Below are 17,055 nucleotides of genomic sequence, written 5' to 3' on the forward strand. Positions count from 1 at the left end.
TACTAATACAATCTCGGTGGCTTCAGGTCAGACTACATCGATATACCCTCCGGGGTGCCCCAAGGCTCCCATTTGGGTCCCCTTTTTTATAATGCTTATATATATGATATTGATACGTGTTTTCTCACCGCGCGCCATTTGCTATACGCTGATGATAAAAAAGTTTTCATGCGTATAAAATCTATAGCAGATTGCGAACTGCTGCAGAATGATCTTAATAATCTAGTCGAGTATTACTGTCGTAATAAGATAACAATTAGTGTTACCAAGTGTCAGAGCATAAGTTTTACTCGCAGCCTTAAGCCAATCTTTTATCCATACCACTTTAATGGCGAAACGGTGAACAGAGTAGATGTAGTACGTGACCTAGGAGTAATCCTAGATTCCAAAATGACTATGAGAGATCATGTGGACTCTATTGTAAACAGGTCATATCGAAGCTTGGGATTTGTTATGAGAACCTGTAAACCTTTTCACAGCCTGTCATGTCTAAAAGTTGTATATTACGCATATGTGAGATCCATCCTTGAATATGCATCACCAATTTGGTCAGTTTGCTATGCTGTTCATAAAGAACGCATCGAAAGAATCCAAAAAAGATTTATAGCTCATTTAAATTATAAATTTAAGAAGACATCTGTTGGGTATAAAGGTAACTGCCGGGAATATGACCTTATTTCTCTTGAGGATAGGCGCAAAATGTCTGATATGAGCCTGCTTTTTGATATCATTAGAAATCGTTTAGACTGTCCTGAACTGTTATCTAGCCTTTCATTTCGAGTCCCAAGGCGGCGAACCCGACACACAACTCTCTTTCATGTTCCCTTTCACACTACTAACTATGGTTCTAACTCCGTTCTATCTAGGATCCCTCACTTGTATAACACCGAATTTTCCTCTTCTGATCCTTTTATAGGGTCTAAACATAGATATAAAAAAGATATTTATGCAATTTTGCTCAGTGAAAACGAAAATTTTAATGAAACTGAAACTTAAATGAATAATAAAATAAAAAAATAAAATAAAATCATCGTAACTTTTACTGGGTACTAGGGGAATGCTATGCTGTTTATCGGCCATGGTCTGGTGGGTACTATTGTAAATTCTTGACGTAAGTTTTGTTGGTGTCTGACTTATGAGTATTTATGGGTATTTATACTAGTATTCTAATGATTTAAGTAGGTGGATAGCTATTGAAGCCTTAAGTTACGTAATTATAAGAATACTTAATCAACAACCTGTATGTACTTTAGCCGTTGGAGCATTTGTGTGTATTGCACATTTTGATTGTTTATATAACATTTAGTTAATTTAATTCTTACAAAATGTAATTTAATGGATGACTGTTATTGGCCTTCTTATACGTAAGCAGTAGTATGTCTTAGTTATATTTACGGCTGTTGTTATCCTGAATACCAATAAAATAAAAATAAAATAAATACATTTAGAGCCTGTTATGGCTTATGACTCATGAAAAAAATGATTTATCAAGAAAATACTGACCTGGTAAGATTTACCGCAGACATGGCACAGGTTGTCTTTTTTCTCCTTATTTCTATGAACGTTTTGTAGATGCACGTACAACGATGTGTGACATTTGAAAGGCTGCAAATATAACACCTGAATACAGATAACAATATGAAAAAAAAAACCGGCCAAGAGCGTGTCGGGCCACGCTCAGTGTAGGGTTCCGTAGTTTTTCGTATTTTTCTCAAAAACTACTGAACCTATCAAGTTCAAAACAATTTTCCTAGAAAGTGTTTATAAATTTCTACTTTTATGATTTTTTTCATATTTTTTAAACATATGGTTCAAAAGTTAGAGGGGGGGGACGCACTTTTTTTCCTTTAGGAGCGATTATTTCCGAATATATTAATATTATCAAAAAACGATCTTAGTAAACCCTTATTCATTTTTAAATACCTACCCAACAATATATCACTCGTTGGGGTTCGAATAAAAAAAAATATCAGCCCCCACTTTACATGTATGGGGGGTTCCCTAATAAAACATTTTTTTCCATTTTTTATTTTTGCACTTTGTCAGCGTAATCGATATACATATTGGTACCAAATTTCAGTTTTCTAGTGCTAACGGTTGCTGAGATTATCCGCGGACGGACGGACGGACGGACGGACGGACGGACGGACAGACAGACATGGCGAAACTATAAGGGTTCCTAGTTGACTACGGAACCCTAAAAAATGAACCTCTGAACGATCAAGAGAAATGTGCGGTCGCCTAGATGGCGATAACATTGATTCATAATAATAATTCATTTATTTCGTCATCATGGGTTACAATAGAGATGTCAGTTTACATTACACCATGTTTTTTTTGTTTTCCGTTAAATTCGACACGTAGCTAGGTTCATTATCAGGAACCACCCTGTATATCACTTTTAGTTAAATTTGCCAAAAAACTGTTTTCCTCGTTTTCATACATAATAAATGAATTAATTAGTGTGAGAGACCCTTAAGAATAATATTCAAGTTAGTGTCAAGTGATTGACGGCACATTTCAAAACAAATAACATTAGGAAGTGGTAAAGGCTGTCACACACGTGTTCTGTAATTATTTTTATTTTTTTAATAACTCAATAACCGCAAGAGTTAAGACGCTAGTTTCTTAGAGGAATTAATTGTATTTTGATCTAAAGAACCTTCCCTTAAAGTTAACGGAATTCAATAAAAACAGGGTGTATACCATTCCATTACAGGTGCCATGTCCATTATAGGTGCGTCGAGTATAAGTACCTTGTTACAGAGCTGGCATCGAAACTTGATCTTCTTGAGATGCTCCCAGTCCACGTGGTCCCTTAACCGAGTTTTGTTGACGAATTTCTTGCCGCAATCGTTGCATACAAAACTGAAAAAAAACTACGTCAGTGGCAAACAAGCGTACGGCTGCTTGATGATAAGCAGTTTCCGTAGCTTGTGTCTATTATAATATAATGATTATTGGATAAGTATATGATTGAATGAATTAAGTGACCCTTAAATGCATGACCTTGACAGAGATTTGTTCAAATTTGAATTTAGATATGATTTCATAAGAGTCAAAAATATATGATGCAAATGCATATATACATCACGATTCAATGAAAAATTGATGAGTGAATGAATGAGTGAGTGAATGAAAGAATCAAAGAGTGAATGTTACCTGAACTCGCTTTCAGAAACATGCCGTCTTGATACCCTTACATGTTGTCTGTAAGTAGCTACGGACGCGAATCTCTTGTCTCTATTATAATGAGTGAATGAATGAATGACTGAATGGATCAATAAGTGAATTAATGAATGAGGGAATGACTGGATGAGTGAATGAATTAATGCGTGAATGAATGAATGCTTGAATGAATGAATATTATAATGAGTGAATGGATGAGTGAATTAATGAATGAATGACTGAAAAAGCAATAAGTGAATGAATGAATGAGTGAATGATGGAATGGAACAATAAGTGAATGAATGAATGAGTGAATGATGGAATGGAACAATAAGTGAATGAATGAATGAGTGAATGATTGAATGAGTGAATGTTACCTGAACTCGCTTTCAGAAACATGGCGTCTTGACACCCGTAAATGTTGCCTGTAAGTAGCTACGGACGCGAATCTTTTGTCGCACAGCTCACAGTACAGTTCACCGTCGTCTCTAGCCTGTTAGAAAATAATAAAGTATTCAAAAAACGAAAAAAAAAAAACCCTGACATAGTGGACCGATTTTCATGAAACATGGCTAAGAACACTCCCGACTAACTCAGCTTTCAAACAAAAAACAACTAGATCTAAATCGGTTCAACCGTTCAGGAGCTACGATGCCACAGACAGACAGGCACACAGACAGACAGACACACGTCGTTTTTGCGTCGGGGGTTAAAAATAACTACTGTCCATATTTTTCTTCTAATTATCTGGTGTATTATTTCGTGCGCTGCTTAAAATAAACAACCAATAATTGTCATAATAAAACGCGTGCAGAACTACCTTCACTCAACTTGAGGCAATAATCAGATTCAGCAGAGATCAGAGATAGATGTAGGATATATGGCGCAATTTCATTAGTCGATAGGGACCGCATTCGTTGTACGTGAGATTTCTGTTACGCGTGCCACAGGGCCCACATTCGGAGAAATGTTTTCATTAGTCGATAGGGACCGCATTCGTTGTACGTGAGATTTCTGTAACGCGTGCCACAGGGCCCGCATTCGGAGAAACGTTTTCATTAGTCGATAGGGACCGCATTCGTTGTACGTGAGATTTCTGTAACGCGTGCCACAGGGCCCGCATTCGGAGAAACGATTTCATTGGTCGACAGGGACCGCATTCGTTGTACGTGAGATTTCTGGAACGCGTGCCACAGGGCCCGCATTCGGAGAAACGTTTTCATTAGTCGATAGGGACCGCATTCGTTGTACGTGAGATTTCTGGAACGCGTGCCACAGGGCCCGCATTCGAAGAAACGTTTTCCTTAGTCGATAGGGTCCGCATGCGGGGTGCGAGCGATTTCTGGAATGCGTGCCACAGGGCCCGCATTCGGCAAATTAAATAGTAATAGTAACTTTCACTGGTTGTTATCTCGCCTGCGGGGAGTCCCTGTATGCTGCATAACGACCAATCAATTTGCACCACTTTCATTGGTCGTTATCTCGCCTGCGGCGACTCCCCGTGTGCTGCATACCGAACGAGTTATCGACTAATGAAATTGCGCCATAATTGTAACTTTCATTGGTTGTTATCTCGCCTGCGGGGAGTCCCTGTATGCTGTATGCCGAACGACTTAACGACTAATTAAATTACACCACTTTCATTGGTTGTTATCTCGTTTGCGGGGACTCCCCTTATACTGTATACTTAACGAGTTAACGATCAATTACATTCACCACTTTCATTGGTTGTTATCTCGTTTGCGGGGACTACCCGTATACTGCATACTTAACGAGTTAACGATCAATTAAATTACACCACTATAATTGGTTGTTATCTCGTTTGCGGGGACTCCCCGTATGCTGCATACTTAACGAGTTAACGATCAATTAAATTACACCACTTTCATTGGTTGTTATCTCGCCTGTGGGGACTCCCCGTATGCTGTATACGAGTTATTGACTAATGAAATTGCGCTGTCTATTGGCGTGATGTAGTGTAGTGTAGTGAAACTCACCTTATGCGTCCTGAGATGTCGACCGAGGTTACTCTTCCATTGGTACACTTTTCCGCACCGCGGACAAGGGTATCTGTTCTGCCCTTTATGTAAGACACTAAAACAAAAATATAAATAAATGCGAGTGTGTTTAGTAAAACGTCTCACTTTGTCAGTTACCATTAAGTCGAGATTTACTTGTATCTTTATATGAATAAACTGACAAAGCAGCTTTATAGCAATCGACAGAGTGGGGCGTTTTCCCGTGCACACTCACAAATAAGCTCACAGCTGACAGCTGTCAAGTTAAGTTCTATTAAAATCGCTGCTCAAAAAAAAAAAATTGAAATATTGATACAAACCTACTTATCACGTTCATACCGGTACGAGACTTGAAGCACTTAACCACAGTATAAAGCAGTAATAACTCTTCTAACAAACTTCACGCCGCGCGGTGTGTCGAAAACTACTCTCCATATGCACCGAATACATGCGAAACTGGTAAGTATTGGGCTGGACAGTCGGGGCCGCGTTCGCGCGCTGTGTTGACGTGTTGAGTTCGGGAGAAAATGACGTCTGCACCGAAGACATATTTTCGTTACTGTAGTGTTTATGGGTGTATGGAGAACAGTTCTCAAAATGCGGAAATGTCAGAATGTTCTTTAGAATTCCTAGACAAGTAAGTGGTTGTTATATTTTTGCAGTGTTAGGTACATTATTGCTTACGTAAATGGCGTAAAAGTGAGATTTAAAGCTAGAATGACACATTCAAATCAATAAGGATTTATCTGTAAAGTTATTTAGGTAGATGCTGCGATCTATTTAGCTTCGAGTTTGGTACCTACTTAAATATTGTGCAAACATCTATTCAAACATTTTATGTAAATACGATTTCGTCAGTATTTAGGAAACAAACACGTACTTGAATCTTTATTAGATAAAAAGGTAGAAAGAGCGTTGGTACTAGCATAGCGCCATACACAGTTACTACGAGTAGGACAGTAGCACAGGTACAACCCTGCGTGACCTTGCGCAGTAGTAACGACCGCGTCGCCGCTGCCGGAGATTAACTACTGATTTATCTTTATACTGTGACTTAACCTCCAAAACATGGGCACATAATATATCTGACAAATTGGTGAGTGATATTACTATATTATCAAAAAAACACTTCACGTCAACTCACGCACACATATGCAATCAAAATTAACGAATATATTTTGAAAATGATCGGCTGCTTTCGTTAAATAAACTGACACCACAGGAGACTTGACATAACTGTCATAACAAAACATCACAGAATACACAACGGATAAGTGACGATATTGAGGAGACCAATACCAACTTGCAGGACAAAATTACGTTCCAGTTTACGCAACAAGTTTGGTAGTATATTTCTTTGATACCAAGTTGACTATACAGGGCAGTATTTGGGTGTAAGTGATAATTAAATAATAGTTTTAACTAGTATTGACTGCGAGTATATGAGTATAATAGACTAAGACTAAAATTAAGCTACACAATGGATAAAATACCACGAAAAACCACTAGATCGCAAAAACTGGTATCCACTAGCAGTAAAAATGTCACCCAAAGTGACGATGAGGCTCCCCATGACCATTCAAAGTGCCTAAAGATTATTAATGAAAAAGATAAGGTAGTCGCTAGTTTAAAACTAGAAATAAACGAGCTTAAAAACCGAATTAAATTAGAATCTGATAAGCAAGTCGAGCAGAAAATAAACTACGAAAAGATATGCGAAGAAAATAAATCATTAAAAGTATTAATTAAGGAAAATGGAAAAACTGACAGCAAGTTAACATTGGAGATAAGTAATTTTGAAACTGACAACATGGAAATTCTAACACCAATTAAATCGAAACTTAAAAAAACTGAGCAGCAGAATATGACTCTAGCTATGCACATTGAAGAATTAGAAGCACAAAATTCAGAATTAAGTAAAAAAATTGCTGAACATATATGTGTTAGAACAACTGCTGGGTTACAACAAGAGCCCATGCGGGACTCTGAATATGAATCCAAAAAAACAAGGGAAAAAATTAGAGTACTCCTTAAACGGCTAAATAAAATAACACAAGATTATCAACAACTTCAAAAGAAATACAAAGAACTGGAAGGGATAAAATTGACGTGGCGTAACACGCATAGATCATTACATAAGTGTCGCCACCCCTCTCCTAGCCGCCTACGGTACATTTACGAGTCCGTAAAGGAGAAGGATGGCAACTTATTTGTGTGTGTGTGGTCAATATATATACTGACCACCAAACAGAATGCATGGTATACATACCTGACATTTCTATAGATGATTCCTCATCCACGCTCACGCTGTCCCAACCTTCTCGGGGCCAGGTGAGCCTCTGATCTGCTTCGCTTGCTTTTATGTTACGGCGGCTGATTGTCACTCCGTGATCTGTGGGTTTTAAGTGCTCATGAATATGGTATTCTCCTAACAACCGTCCCTTAGAACATACATCATCGTCATACTACTCATACTAAGGATTGATCTTATTCAACCAGACAGGGTACACCAAATACATCTTCCTCGGACGCCTACCCGCCCAAGTGGATAGTCGAGACGTACCGCCACACTACGGCACGTCTGTCTGGAGCTCGGCGGGTGTGAGGACGTGCTGAACTGTCAACACCCTCGTACCTATCATACCGACTCTTCTGGAGAACTCGTCTTCCAGGATTGATAACAGTGAGGGCCGTCGGCGTACCTCTCGACCCCCGGCGACCTCGTCTTTCCGGGCTGAGCCAGGTACGCCGCCGACGTGCCCTCGACCCCCGGCGACCTCGACCCCCGGGCTGAGCCGAGCACGCCGTGGACTTGCACCTCACCCTCTGGCGATCTAGTCTTACCAGGATTGAGAACAGTGAGCCGTCGACGTACCTCTCGACCCCCGGCGACCTCGACCCCCGGGCTGAGCCAGGTACGCCGCCGACGTGCCCCTCGACCCCCGGCGACCTCGACCCCCGGGCTGAGCCGAGCACGCCGCGGTCTCACCATGATTGAGCATGCATGCTTATTCTAAGTGTGTCTACCTGTCACTTACCGGCACCTTTAGCGTGCCTTGTCTGCTTGCGCCTCTGGAGAACTAGTCTTCCAGGATTGAGTACCATACTTACTATTTAGATAGACAACTCGGCACCTAGTGGCACCTTTAGTGCGCCTTGTCTGTTACTAAGATAATCGAGGTAATAGCCTTTAGTTAGATATGGAAACAATTGTAAGAGATACCATTACACCACTGTGAGCCACCAAGTATAAATAAATACTTAGCTTTAGTCGTCTCTGCAATATCTGGATAGCACGTGGATCACTTCACTGTGTGTTACACTTTTAAGTACTGGCGCGTTTCTCGCGCCTCGTGGAATGTCTACGTGGCACGTAGTTTGACAACTTTGAGATACTTACTATGGCTCCACCCAGAGGGCGCCGCCAGTGTTGCCGCAGGGGAATATTCTTGGGGCTCTATAGTTTCGCGTTGGTCGCGACACTCCCCACTACAGGCAGCAAAACTGCGACTAAGTTGCTGGTCCACTCCTTAATCTTCTCAAGAGCACGAAGCGCCGCTGCTCTCTTAGGTCTGGACTCGTCGTGATGTTCAGCCGACGCGATGTTCTCTAGGTGGTGCGTTTCAGGATCGGTGTTCTCGCAGAACGTCATGTCTTTGACTGCGAGTGGGTCTGGTTCGGGTATGGACTTAGGCTCAGGCTCGTGTAACTGACTAGATGCAGGCTCTAATAAGACTGAATCAGACGGTATTTCTTCTGACTCGTTTAATTCTGTTAATTGATAAGATTTCTGCTCAGAAGTCTTAAGAACGTCGTTAGTGGATTCTTTCATCACGTCGTCCCTTCTTGTTGGATGTGGGACGTCAGGAACCTGTACAGATTCTTCTACGCTTTCTTCATGTGACGTTTGTTTACACTGTTCCTCTCCATCTTCGATCTCTAACGGGTAGAGATGCGCGATAGATCTTGTATATATTGTATCTCCTACTTGGACCGTGGCTACTCTACATAAACCATCGGCGCCTTCCTTTAAAGATACTATTTTCCCAACTTTCCAATTGATCCTATTCTTCGTGTCGCCTTTTATTTGCACTATCTGACCTATTTTTGGCGTTAATTTTGAAGTCACTCTAGGCTCCTTAGGATGATGGGAGTATCTTTCTCTCAAATTTAGGAGATACCTGTTCTCAAACATCTCTTTGAATTCTCGTAGAATGATGAGCGCTTTCTTCCAACCTTTAATTAGATTGTCTTTGATTACTGTCCCATGTGACGTAATAGGATCCATGCTCGACGTTTCCATTACGATACATTTTCCCATGGTAAGAAAGTCTGAGGGTTTTAATACGTGGTCAGGTTCTGAATCCACGTAGGTTAAAGGTCTTGTGTTAAGTACTGCTTCTATTTCCTTAACTGTTGTTGCCAGCTGGCTGTCATTCAATAAGTGTTTTTGTAAGGTTTTCTTCATACAATTCTTGGTTAAGCCAATCAACCTTTCGTAAAATCCTCCATGCCATGGGGCTAATTGCGGTATGAATTTCCATTTAATCTCCTTTTCTATGCAATATGGGTCTTGAAGAATTTCAGAAAGTAACTTGTAATGAGCTGCGTTGTCAGATGTAATTAAGGTAGGCACGCCTCTCGCTGATATCATCCTTTTTAAGGCCAGAAGACCTTCTTCCGCTGTTAGATCCTTTACCACTTCCAGGTGAATGGCTCTTACCGCTAAACATGTATAAAGGCTAATCCATCTTTTACAACTGCCATTCCCGTTGTTAACTAGAAGTGGTCCCAGGTAGTCTGTTCCAACGTACGTAAAAGGAGAGCTGTAATTGACTCTCTCTTTAGGAAGAGCAGGGGTTTCTGGTAGTCTATAAGGTCCTCCATCATGTTTCATACATTCAGGGCATCCCTTTAATATCCGTTGGACTTTACTTCTTCCTTGAGGAATCCAATACATTTCTCTTATTTTATCAAGCGTGTGGCTGACACCTACATGTTTGTTCTCTTGATGAGTTTTCATTATAATTTCCTTCGTGAAATCTGACTCTTTTGGTATGAGTATAGGGTATCGTTTGTCGAACGACCAGTTTGCGTTTTTCATACGACCTTTGCATCTCAATAGGTCATCAATGTCCTTGAATACTCCTAAGTTTCGACTTAGATTGGTTTCTTTTCCTTCTACCTCTAGAGGAAAATATTTAGCTTGAATTTCTTTTAATTTATGAAGCTTGTCGTCTGTTGACTGATTATTTCCTATCACTTCATTTGGTGTTATAATTTCCTCCGTTTTCATCGGGTTGACATTAACAACTGGATCTTCTTTATCGACCATCTCTATGTCTTCTTGGAACCCAAGACCCTCCCCTGTCAGAAGAGAACTGGTTGGCTCACTGCCGGATGTGGTTGGCCATTTCTGTGGATCTTCTGTTATAAACTGCGGACCATTCAGCCATTTCTCCTTATCCTCCTCTGCACGAAGGGGTCTTGTGCCTACATCTGCTGGGTTCAAGCTTGATGGTAGATATCTTATCTCCAGGTCTTTGTTTGTCTTGATTTCTTCTACTCGTCTGGCAACGAAGGGAGGAAGTAGTTTGTTAGACTTACACCATTCGATGACAATCTGACTATCGGTCCATAAGACTTGTCTTACTATTTTCTGTTGCAGAAACTTAAGGACGAACTTCATCAGTCTACAGCCTATCAGTACTCCCAGAAGTTCTAGACGGGGTATCTTGAGGTTATCTTGATCCTTGATTGGTATCAGACGGGATTTACCCATGATAAAGCTTTTCTTCGAGCCACAGACTAGAAACACCGATGCTGCGTAGGCTTGTAGTGAAGCATCTGTGAAGCAGTGCAATTGGTAATTCGCTTCCGTTGGTGTCTTCATGTAACATCTATCCATCGATACCTTTCCTATGACTTCTAGGTTCTGTCGGATGATGTTCCACTCTTCTGTTAGCTCGCTTGATAATGGTGAGTCCCAAGATACTCCGGCCTTCCAAAGTCCTTGCAGAAAAAGTTTAGCTGATAATGTATGAGGTGCCGCGTAACCGCACGGGTCATAAATTGATGCGATAGTCTTCAGTATTCCTCTTTTTGTGACTGCTTCCTCTTGGAGGTTGGGCTTCAGCTGGAGGGTGTCCTTTTTTATGTCCCACTCTAAGCCAAGTACTTTTATCTTGTTTTCTTTACATGTATCAGGGACCATCTTCATGAATTCTTCGGAGTTAGAACTCCAATCCCTGAGTGACATTGAAATATCTTGAAAAGATCCTTTTAAACTTTTGTAAAGCTCTATTGCTTCAGCTGTAGTACTACAGCCTGAAACAAAGTTGTCTACGTATATGTCATTCGCTTTCTGCCTGACATGCTGATCTTCTGCATTATTTAAATGTTCTTTAATAGTCGCATTCAGTAGAAACGGTGAAGATATCACGCCGAATGGAACTCTGCAGAATCTTAGGTAAAGTAGGTTATCCTGAGATACTGGTTTAGAGGTATCTTTAAGCCATAAGAATCTGGTAACGTCACGATCCTTCTCGTGTAATGCCATCTGTAAAAACGCCTTTTCTATGTCGGACGTCAATCCTATGTGATGTGTCCTGAATTTGATGAGTAACCCTGTAAGGTCTTCAAGCATGAGTGGTCCTCTGTATAAGCACTCGTTCAGACTCTTGGTGTTCTTGTTACTCTTGGAACTAGCATCATACACGATTCGCATAGGTTTTCCTCGATGACGTACTCCATGGAAGGGTAGGTAGTGAATAGCGTTACCAGTTGACGTTCCTGATGTGGGTACGACTTCTATTATACCCTTAGCTAATTGTTGTTTAAATGTATCGTCGTATGACATTAAGGTTTCTTGGTCCATGCGCTTCAGTAAACTTGACAGACGCCCAAAGGCGATTCCAAAGTTATTAGGTAAGTCAGGCGGATAAGTTATCCATGGCCAGCTTACCGTGTATCTATTGTTAATTTTTACTGTAGTTTCATTAAAATTTTTAATAGCTTCTTCTTCTCTTGTTGCTTTAGGTGAATCACAAATTCCTATACATTCCAATTCCCAAAGGTTTTTAATGTCTCCATCACAAAGAGGTGAATCTGGTTGATGAAGCTTCGTTTCAATACAAGTTTGAGCATAAGTCACTATATATGATTCCTCTTCAAGCTGTGGTTCCGTCTTGCCACTGACTATCCATCCAAGGGCAGAATCCACTAGAAACAAGTTACTATCTAGTTGTATCTTAGTTTCATAAATAATGTTAAAGTAGTAGTCGTTTCCGATTAGAATCTGCACCTGTCCGCTTAGAGAACCATCATCCGCCAGTACATAAGACTCGGGTACGCCCCGTAACTTGACATTTGGGATGAATCCTCTTGAAATGCGTTGGACACAGTTAGCTTGTATAACTATCTTCTTATTTGTTCTAGTTACTAACTGTAGAATCACTATAGGACTATGTATTTCCTTCGGAGGATCTTCACCGAAGGTGAAAATTGTCAAGAGACTTTCTTCTTCTACTGGAAGCTTCAACTCCTTGGCCGCTTGAAATGTGACATAAGAACGTTGAGACCCTGGGTCTAAAATTAAACGGTATTTACACAATACATTATTCTTATCACCTAAGGGGTTAGCATAAACAACAGCTGTCTGTAGAGTGGTGATTCCTCTTTCTGAAATAGTCAAGACTGTTTCTTTGTTTTGGGATCCTTTGGAAAATTTGAAGGGCATAAGGCCATGTTGTGCCTTTCCTTTCCTGGGCAAAGTCTACAAGTCCAGTTTTCCTTACAGTCCTTTACAAGATGATTCTTCCTAAAGCATATAAAGCATCTTCCGGTCAACCGCTTCTTTCTTTCCTCTAAAGTAGAAGCGTCCTGGCACGTATAATTGCGGTGTTTGCCGTTGCAGAATATACAACCTAAGATTTTCCCTTTTTCCTTTGGGTTAACAGTTGCAGATCTGTTAGCAGATGTTGCAACATTAGATACGCTCGGTTTGCTTCCTTTTTGGGTTCATTGGCCCTTTGAAATTTTCCTTTTCTATTTAGTCCTTTTCTATTAGTACTTCCTTGATAATGTTGAGTATTTGAGGTATTATTTCCCTGTTGGAAATGATGCATTCTCTTCGCACGCTTTGCGTTCACATGCAGGGTACCGACAGTGCTGTCATCTACCTCATGTGATCGTTTCCTTCCAGCAATTCTCTCTGCATCTTCCTTTGCAGTGATAATTTTATTCAATTGTTCCCGGAGTTCTTGTGTGGACTCATTCTGAATTTTCAACTTTATTTCGTATATTAAATCCGAAGGAAATTTCTCCAAAATCATGAAACGAAGATGGTTGTGGTTGGTGTTTTCGCCAAGAGACTCTAGGATTTTAAGATTGCGCTCCACCTCGTTGAAAGTTCTTCTACAATCTTCTGCGCTGCTTTTTGCCGCTTCGATTTTGTATAATGTAGCATAGTGGGCATCAATCAGATGAGCTTTCTTGCCAAAACGTTCCTTTAGTAGAGTGACCGCTATCTTATAGTTTCCGTTAGTGGTAGGCAGGCCATCAATAGCTTTCTTAGCATCACCCGTCACTGAAGTTTTAAGATAAGACAGCTTGTCTACATCAGGTAAGTTTCTTGAGTCGATATTGCTGCTAAAACTATCCCAAAATTCGCACCAGGAAAGCACATCCCCGTTATAAACCTGTAGTTGGAGTTTCGGTAGTCGACAAGAGGAATTCACTTCAGGCGGCTTTTCCTGGGTCTCACGGGATACGGTGACTTGGTCGATCTTCGCCTTGAGTTCTGCTAAAGTCTCTTCTGCTAAAAGCTGCTGGCCACTAATCAAGAAAATTTCATCTGATGCAGGAGTTGTAGCTAAACGAAAGTATTCTGATAAATTAGCGTTGAGCCTATTCACTGCAGCTTGCAGTCTGTTATAGACGACCTGAGCCTGTCCTATGTTTTCTGACCGAACCGTACTGGGTATTGTTTCCAATTCAGCACCAATTTTTTCACTGGTGATTCGAAGTCTGATTAAGAGAATCTCGTCCATCTTGTCCTGGAAGGTACAGAAATATATACTATAAACTAGTATCTTTTATTAAAACTCTTATTGGGAAAAGTCTATTTAATTATCCTTCACAAGGATAGGTTTCTGACATTTTCTTTAATTATTTTAGAATGCTACTAGAAATGAGGAATTGTTTATTTTTTATTAATCTATTCTTATTATGGAAAACAACACTCAATAGTTAAAAGTAACAAAAGATTAAAATTTAATTTAATTTATGAGGACTCTTATTTGAAACTTTAATACTTTCACTTTAAAATTAATTTAATTAATGAGTTCTTTTATTTCCAAATTTAAATTATTTCACTTTAAATTGAATATCACTAAAGAAAATTGGAATATCTGTAAACATAACATACACACAGACATGTTATTGAACTCAAATTTATGTTAAGACTTATCACTTCTTATCAGTGCTTGTCAGTAACGTTGACGTTTACACGCAGGTAACTATAATATAACTTTGCACTGTCACTTTCACTCATTCAGCTTACTCATTTGTTTTATTTTTGTATTTAATTTGTATGACGTATTTTAACGAACACTATTGACACAAATTCACTTCTTATACTAAACCTGTAAAGAAGATGTTAATTCACATATACACACAATCAACATAAAAAAAAACTTTCTCAAAGTTCTTTGAGGAATAAGTAAACAACATTGTGAGTTCAGGAAAATATGCGAGATATGCATAACATAATATCTCACGATGTTAAAAGCTTCTCTAAACTTTTAAAGAATACTAGAATTCGCCATTTTGACTCCGCTGCAAATACATTTCTTCATCCAAGTTAATCTTCGCCAATAACAAGTACAATGTCAAAATATTCAAGATATCTCTAATAAAACGTAATACGGATGTTAAAACTTGAATATTGACTGTAATATTCTTACTTAACTAACTTTATTTCTACTTTAGAACTTTAAACACGCCATGTTTCTTTGCAAAAACCACGAGGTCGTTTTCGCTAACTTTACGGCAAATTAGCTGACGATTGGTTTTTCTTTGAACAAACTTCATGTGATGACGAAGTAGTTATTTAAAAACTTACCGAGGAATTTCTTTTCTCTTTTCTCGTCTAATCCGGTGGTATGTGTCGAGTCCGTGATGGTTCACGGAGGCCGGTTCGTGTTTTTGTCTTCCTATGACGTAAAATACACATATTTTCAATAATCGTACTCATTCACCAATTTAATTCTTCTATAAAGCACTTGAAATTGTACAAAACAACTGCATCTTACCTATAAACTGGATGCAAACTTCTTGGGAACCAGCGCTGTTGCAGCTTCTCCGTAAACAAAGTTTCAAAGTAAAGCGTATTCTCTACGGGAATTAGTGTTGCCAGCCTTAGTCAGAACTCCCTGATTTCTGACATATTTAACGAATAAACTAACCGTAACTTGTTTCTTCTTCGGTCCTTTTAGATGCATCGTTATTACTTTTATACAAATACTTAATACTAAAATCTTAATTCTAATTAAGTTTAACACACATGTATCAAGTAAAATTCAAAGCGGAAAATTCCTCTGCCCCTTCTTATTTTACGCTTGTCTTATAAGACTTATAAGATATACCTGCAGTATACCATAGGCTAGTGCTTCTCTTCTTATCCCTGAAAAGATCTTCTAGCTTATATACTAATCAATCCAATATAATTACGAACACAAAGACAAAATTCTTACCGACTTATATCTATACACAGTTCAGTATGACCGTTTGACTTAATTACACATTCATCTTATAAGAAAATTCTCATTACTGCCTTCCAAGTCGAATCCGTTTGTAAAATAATTTCTTCTCTTCACTGAAGTTATCCGGTTAATCCTTTCGAGTCGTAATTTTCTCCCGACATTTCGGGTAATCTTCTTACTGTAACTGTAGCAACACTACTTCGTGCTATGGCCGCCGCGATGGCGCGATGGCCGCCATGTTTCGCTTTTGGCCAATCAGAGACGTATTCGTGACGTATCCCGGAAGCAACTGAAGCAACTTTGTTCAATAACATGACCTTTTATTTTTGAATAATGAATTTTTAATTTCATAAATTCGGACGAATACTGAAATCTTCATACTTTTATTTTTTAAACATTATTTATAACAATTGAGCCTTTTTTCTTATACGGGGAATAAAATGTATCTTATAAGTAAGTAAACCATCCTTTAGCCGAGAGAGTACGCCATGATGTATTTTCTCATATCCTGCCGTATTACACAGTCAATGAAATTACTTTATTCTTAAAAGTCTTCACTTATTGAGCTCTTGAAGTAACTTTCATAACTAAATGAGCCAAAATTGATGTTGAACCAGACCCTGTAATTATATGATTCCGCACGTGTACTTAAAGTACAAATCTTGCAATTTTTGTTACTATTGACACACACATGTTATTTTTCTTAGAATAATACGTTTAATGTCAGGATAGTATACCTTGCATTCATTTTAGGTTATGCCTTGATTCTATATCTGTTCAATCCCAGCACCTCCACCATTGTCGCCACCCCTCTCCTAGCCGCCTACGGTACATTTACGAGTCCGTAAAGGAGAAGGATGGCAACTTATTTGTGTGTGTGTGGTCAATATATATACTGACCACCAAACAGAATGCATGGTATACATACCTGACATTTCTATAGATGATTCCTCATCCACGCTCACGCTGTCCCAACCTTCTCGGGGCCAGGTGAGCCTCTGATCTGCTTCGCTTGCTTTTATGTTACGGCGGCTGATTGTCACTCCGTGATCTGTGGGTTTTAAGTGCTCATGAATATGGTATTCTCCTAACAACCGTCCCTTAGA

The 17,055-nt window shown here is 39.4% G+C and overlaps 2 protein-coding genes across 4 annotated transcripts in view; both read right to left on the reverse strand.

The window, feature by feature from the left end:
- Positions 1–17,055, reverse strand: part of LOC125239351 (zinc finger protein 184-like) — a 37,203-nt gene that overhangs the window by 2,811 nt on the left and 17,337 nt on the right. The window contains exons 7-10 of the mRNA XM_048146906.1: positions 5,166–5,262; positions 3,546–3,661; positions 2,757–2,868; positions 1,504–1,605 (exon numbers count right to left, since the gene is read on the reverse strand). Coding sequence (XP_048002863.1) covers positions 1,504–1,605; positions 2,757–2,868; positions 3,546–3,661; positions 5,166–5,262 — 427 coding nt within the window. The remainder of the gene's footprint in view (positions 1–1,503; positions 1,606–2,756; positions 2,869–3,545; positions 3,662–5,165; positions 5,263–17,055) is intronic.
- Positions 7,321–16,674, reverse strand: LOC125239345. 3 transcript variants are annotated; one of them, XM_048146898.1, is made up of 6 exons: positions 15,500–16,674; positions 15,310–15,400; positions 13,618–14,242; positions 12,599–12,602; positions 8,587–12,140; positions 7,321–7,578 (listed from the first exon to the last, which is right to left on the reverse strand). In XM_048146898.1, the coding sequence occupies exons 3-5, from the start codon at positions 13,660–13,662 to the stop codon at positions 8,644–8,646; spliced, it is 3,546 nt and encodes a 1,181-aa protein (XP_048002855.1). In that variant the 5' UTR covers positions 13,663–14,242; positions 15,310–15,400; positions 15,500–16,674; the 3' UTR covers positions 7,321–7,578; positions 8,587–8,643. The 3 variants fall into 3 exon arrangements, with proteins under 3 accessions (XP_048002855.1, XP_048002857.1, XP_048002856.1); XM_048146899.1 differs by lacking the exons at positions 7,321–7,578; positions 15,310–15,400; positions 15,500–16,674 and having other exon boundaries at positions 8,390–12,140; positions 13,618–14,880; XM_048146900.1 differs by lacking the exons at positions 12,599–12,602; positions 13,618–14,242; positions 15,310–15,400; positions 15,500–16,674 and having other exon boundaries at positions 8,587–12,335.

Source organism: Leguminivora glycinivorella, chromosome 25 (genome assembly GCF_023078275.1).
Source record: "Leguminivora glycinivorella isolate SPB_JAAS2020 chromosome 25, LegGlyc_1.1, whole genome shotgun sequence".
NCBI classification, from domain to species: Eukaryota; Metazoa; Arthropoda; class Insecta; order Lepidoptera; family Tortricidae; genus Leguminivora; species Leguminivora glycinivorella.

What these genes read in the sequence shown, in the direction of transcription:
- LOC125239345 (XM_048146898.1), bottom strand. Translation starts at nt 13,662, where the DNA reads ATGCCCACTATGCTACATTATACAAAATCGAAGCGGCAAAAAGCA.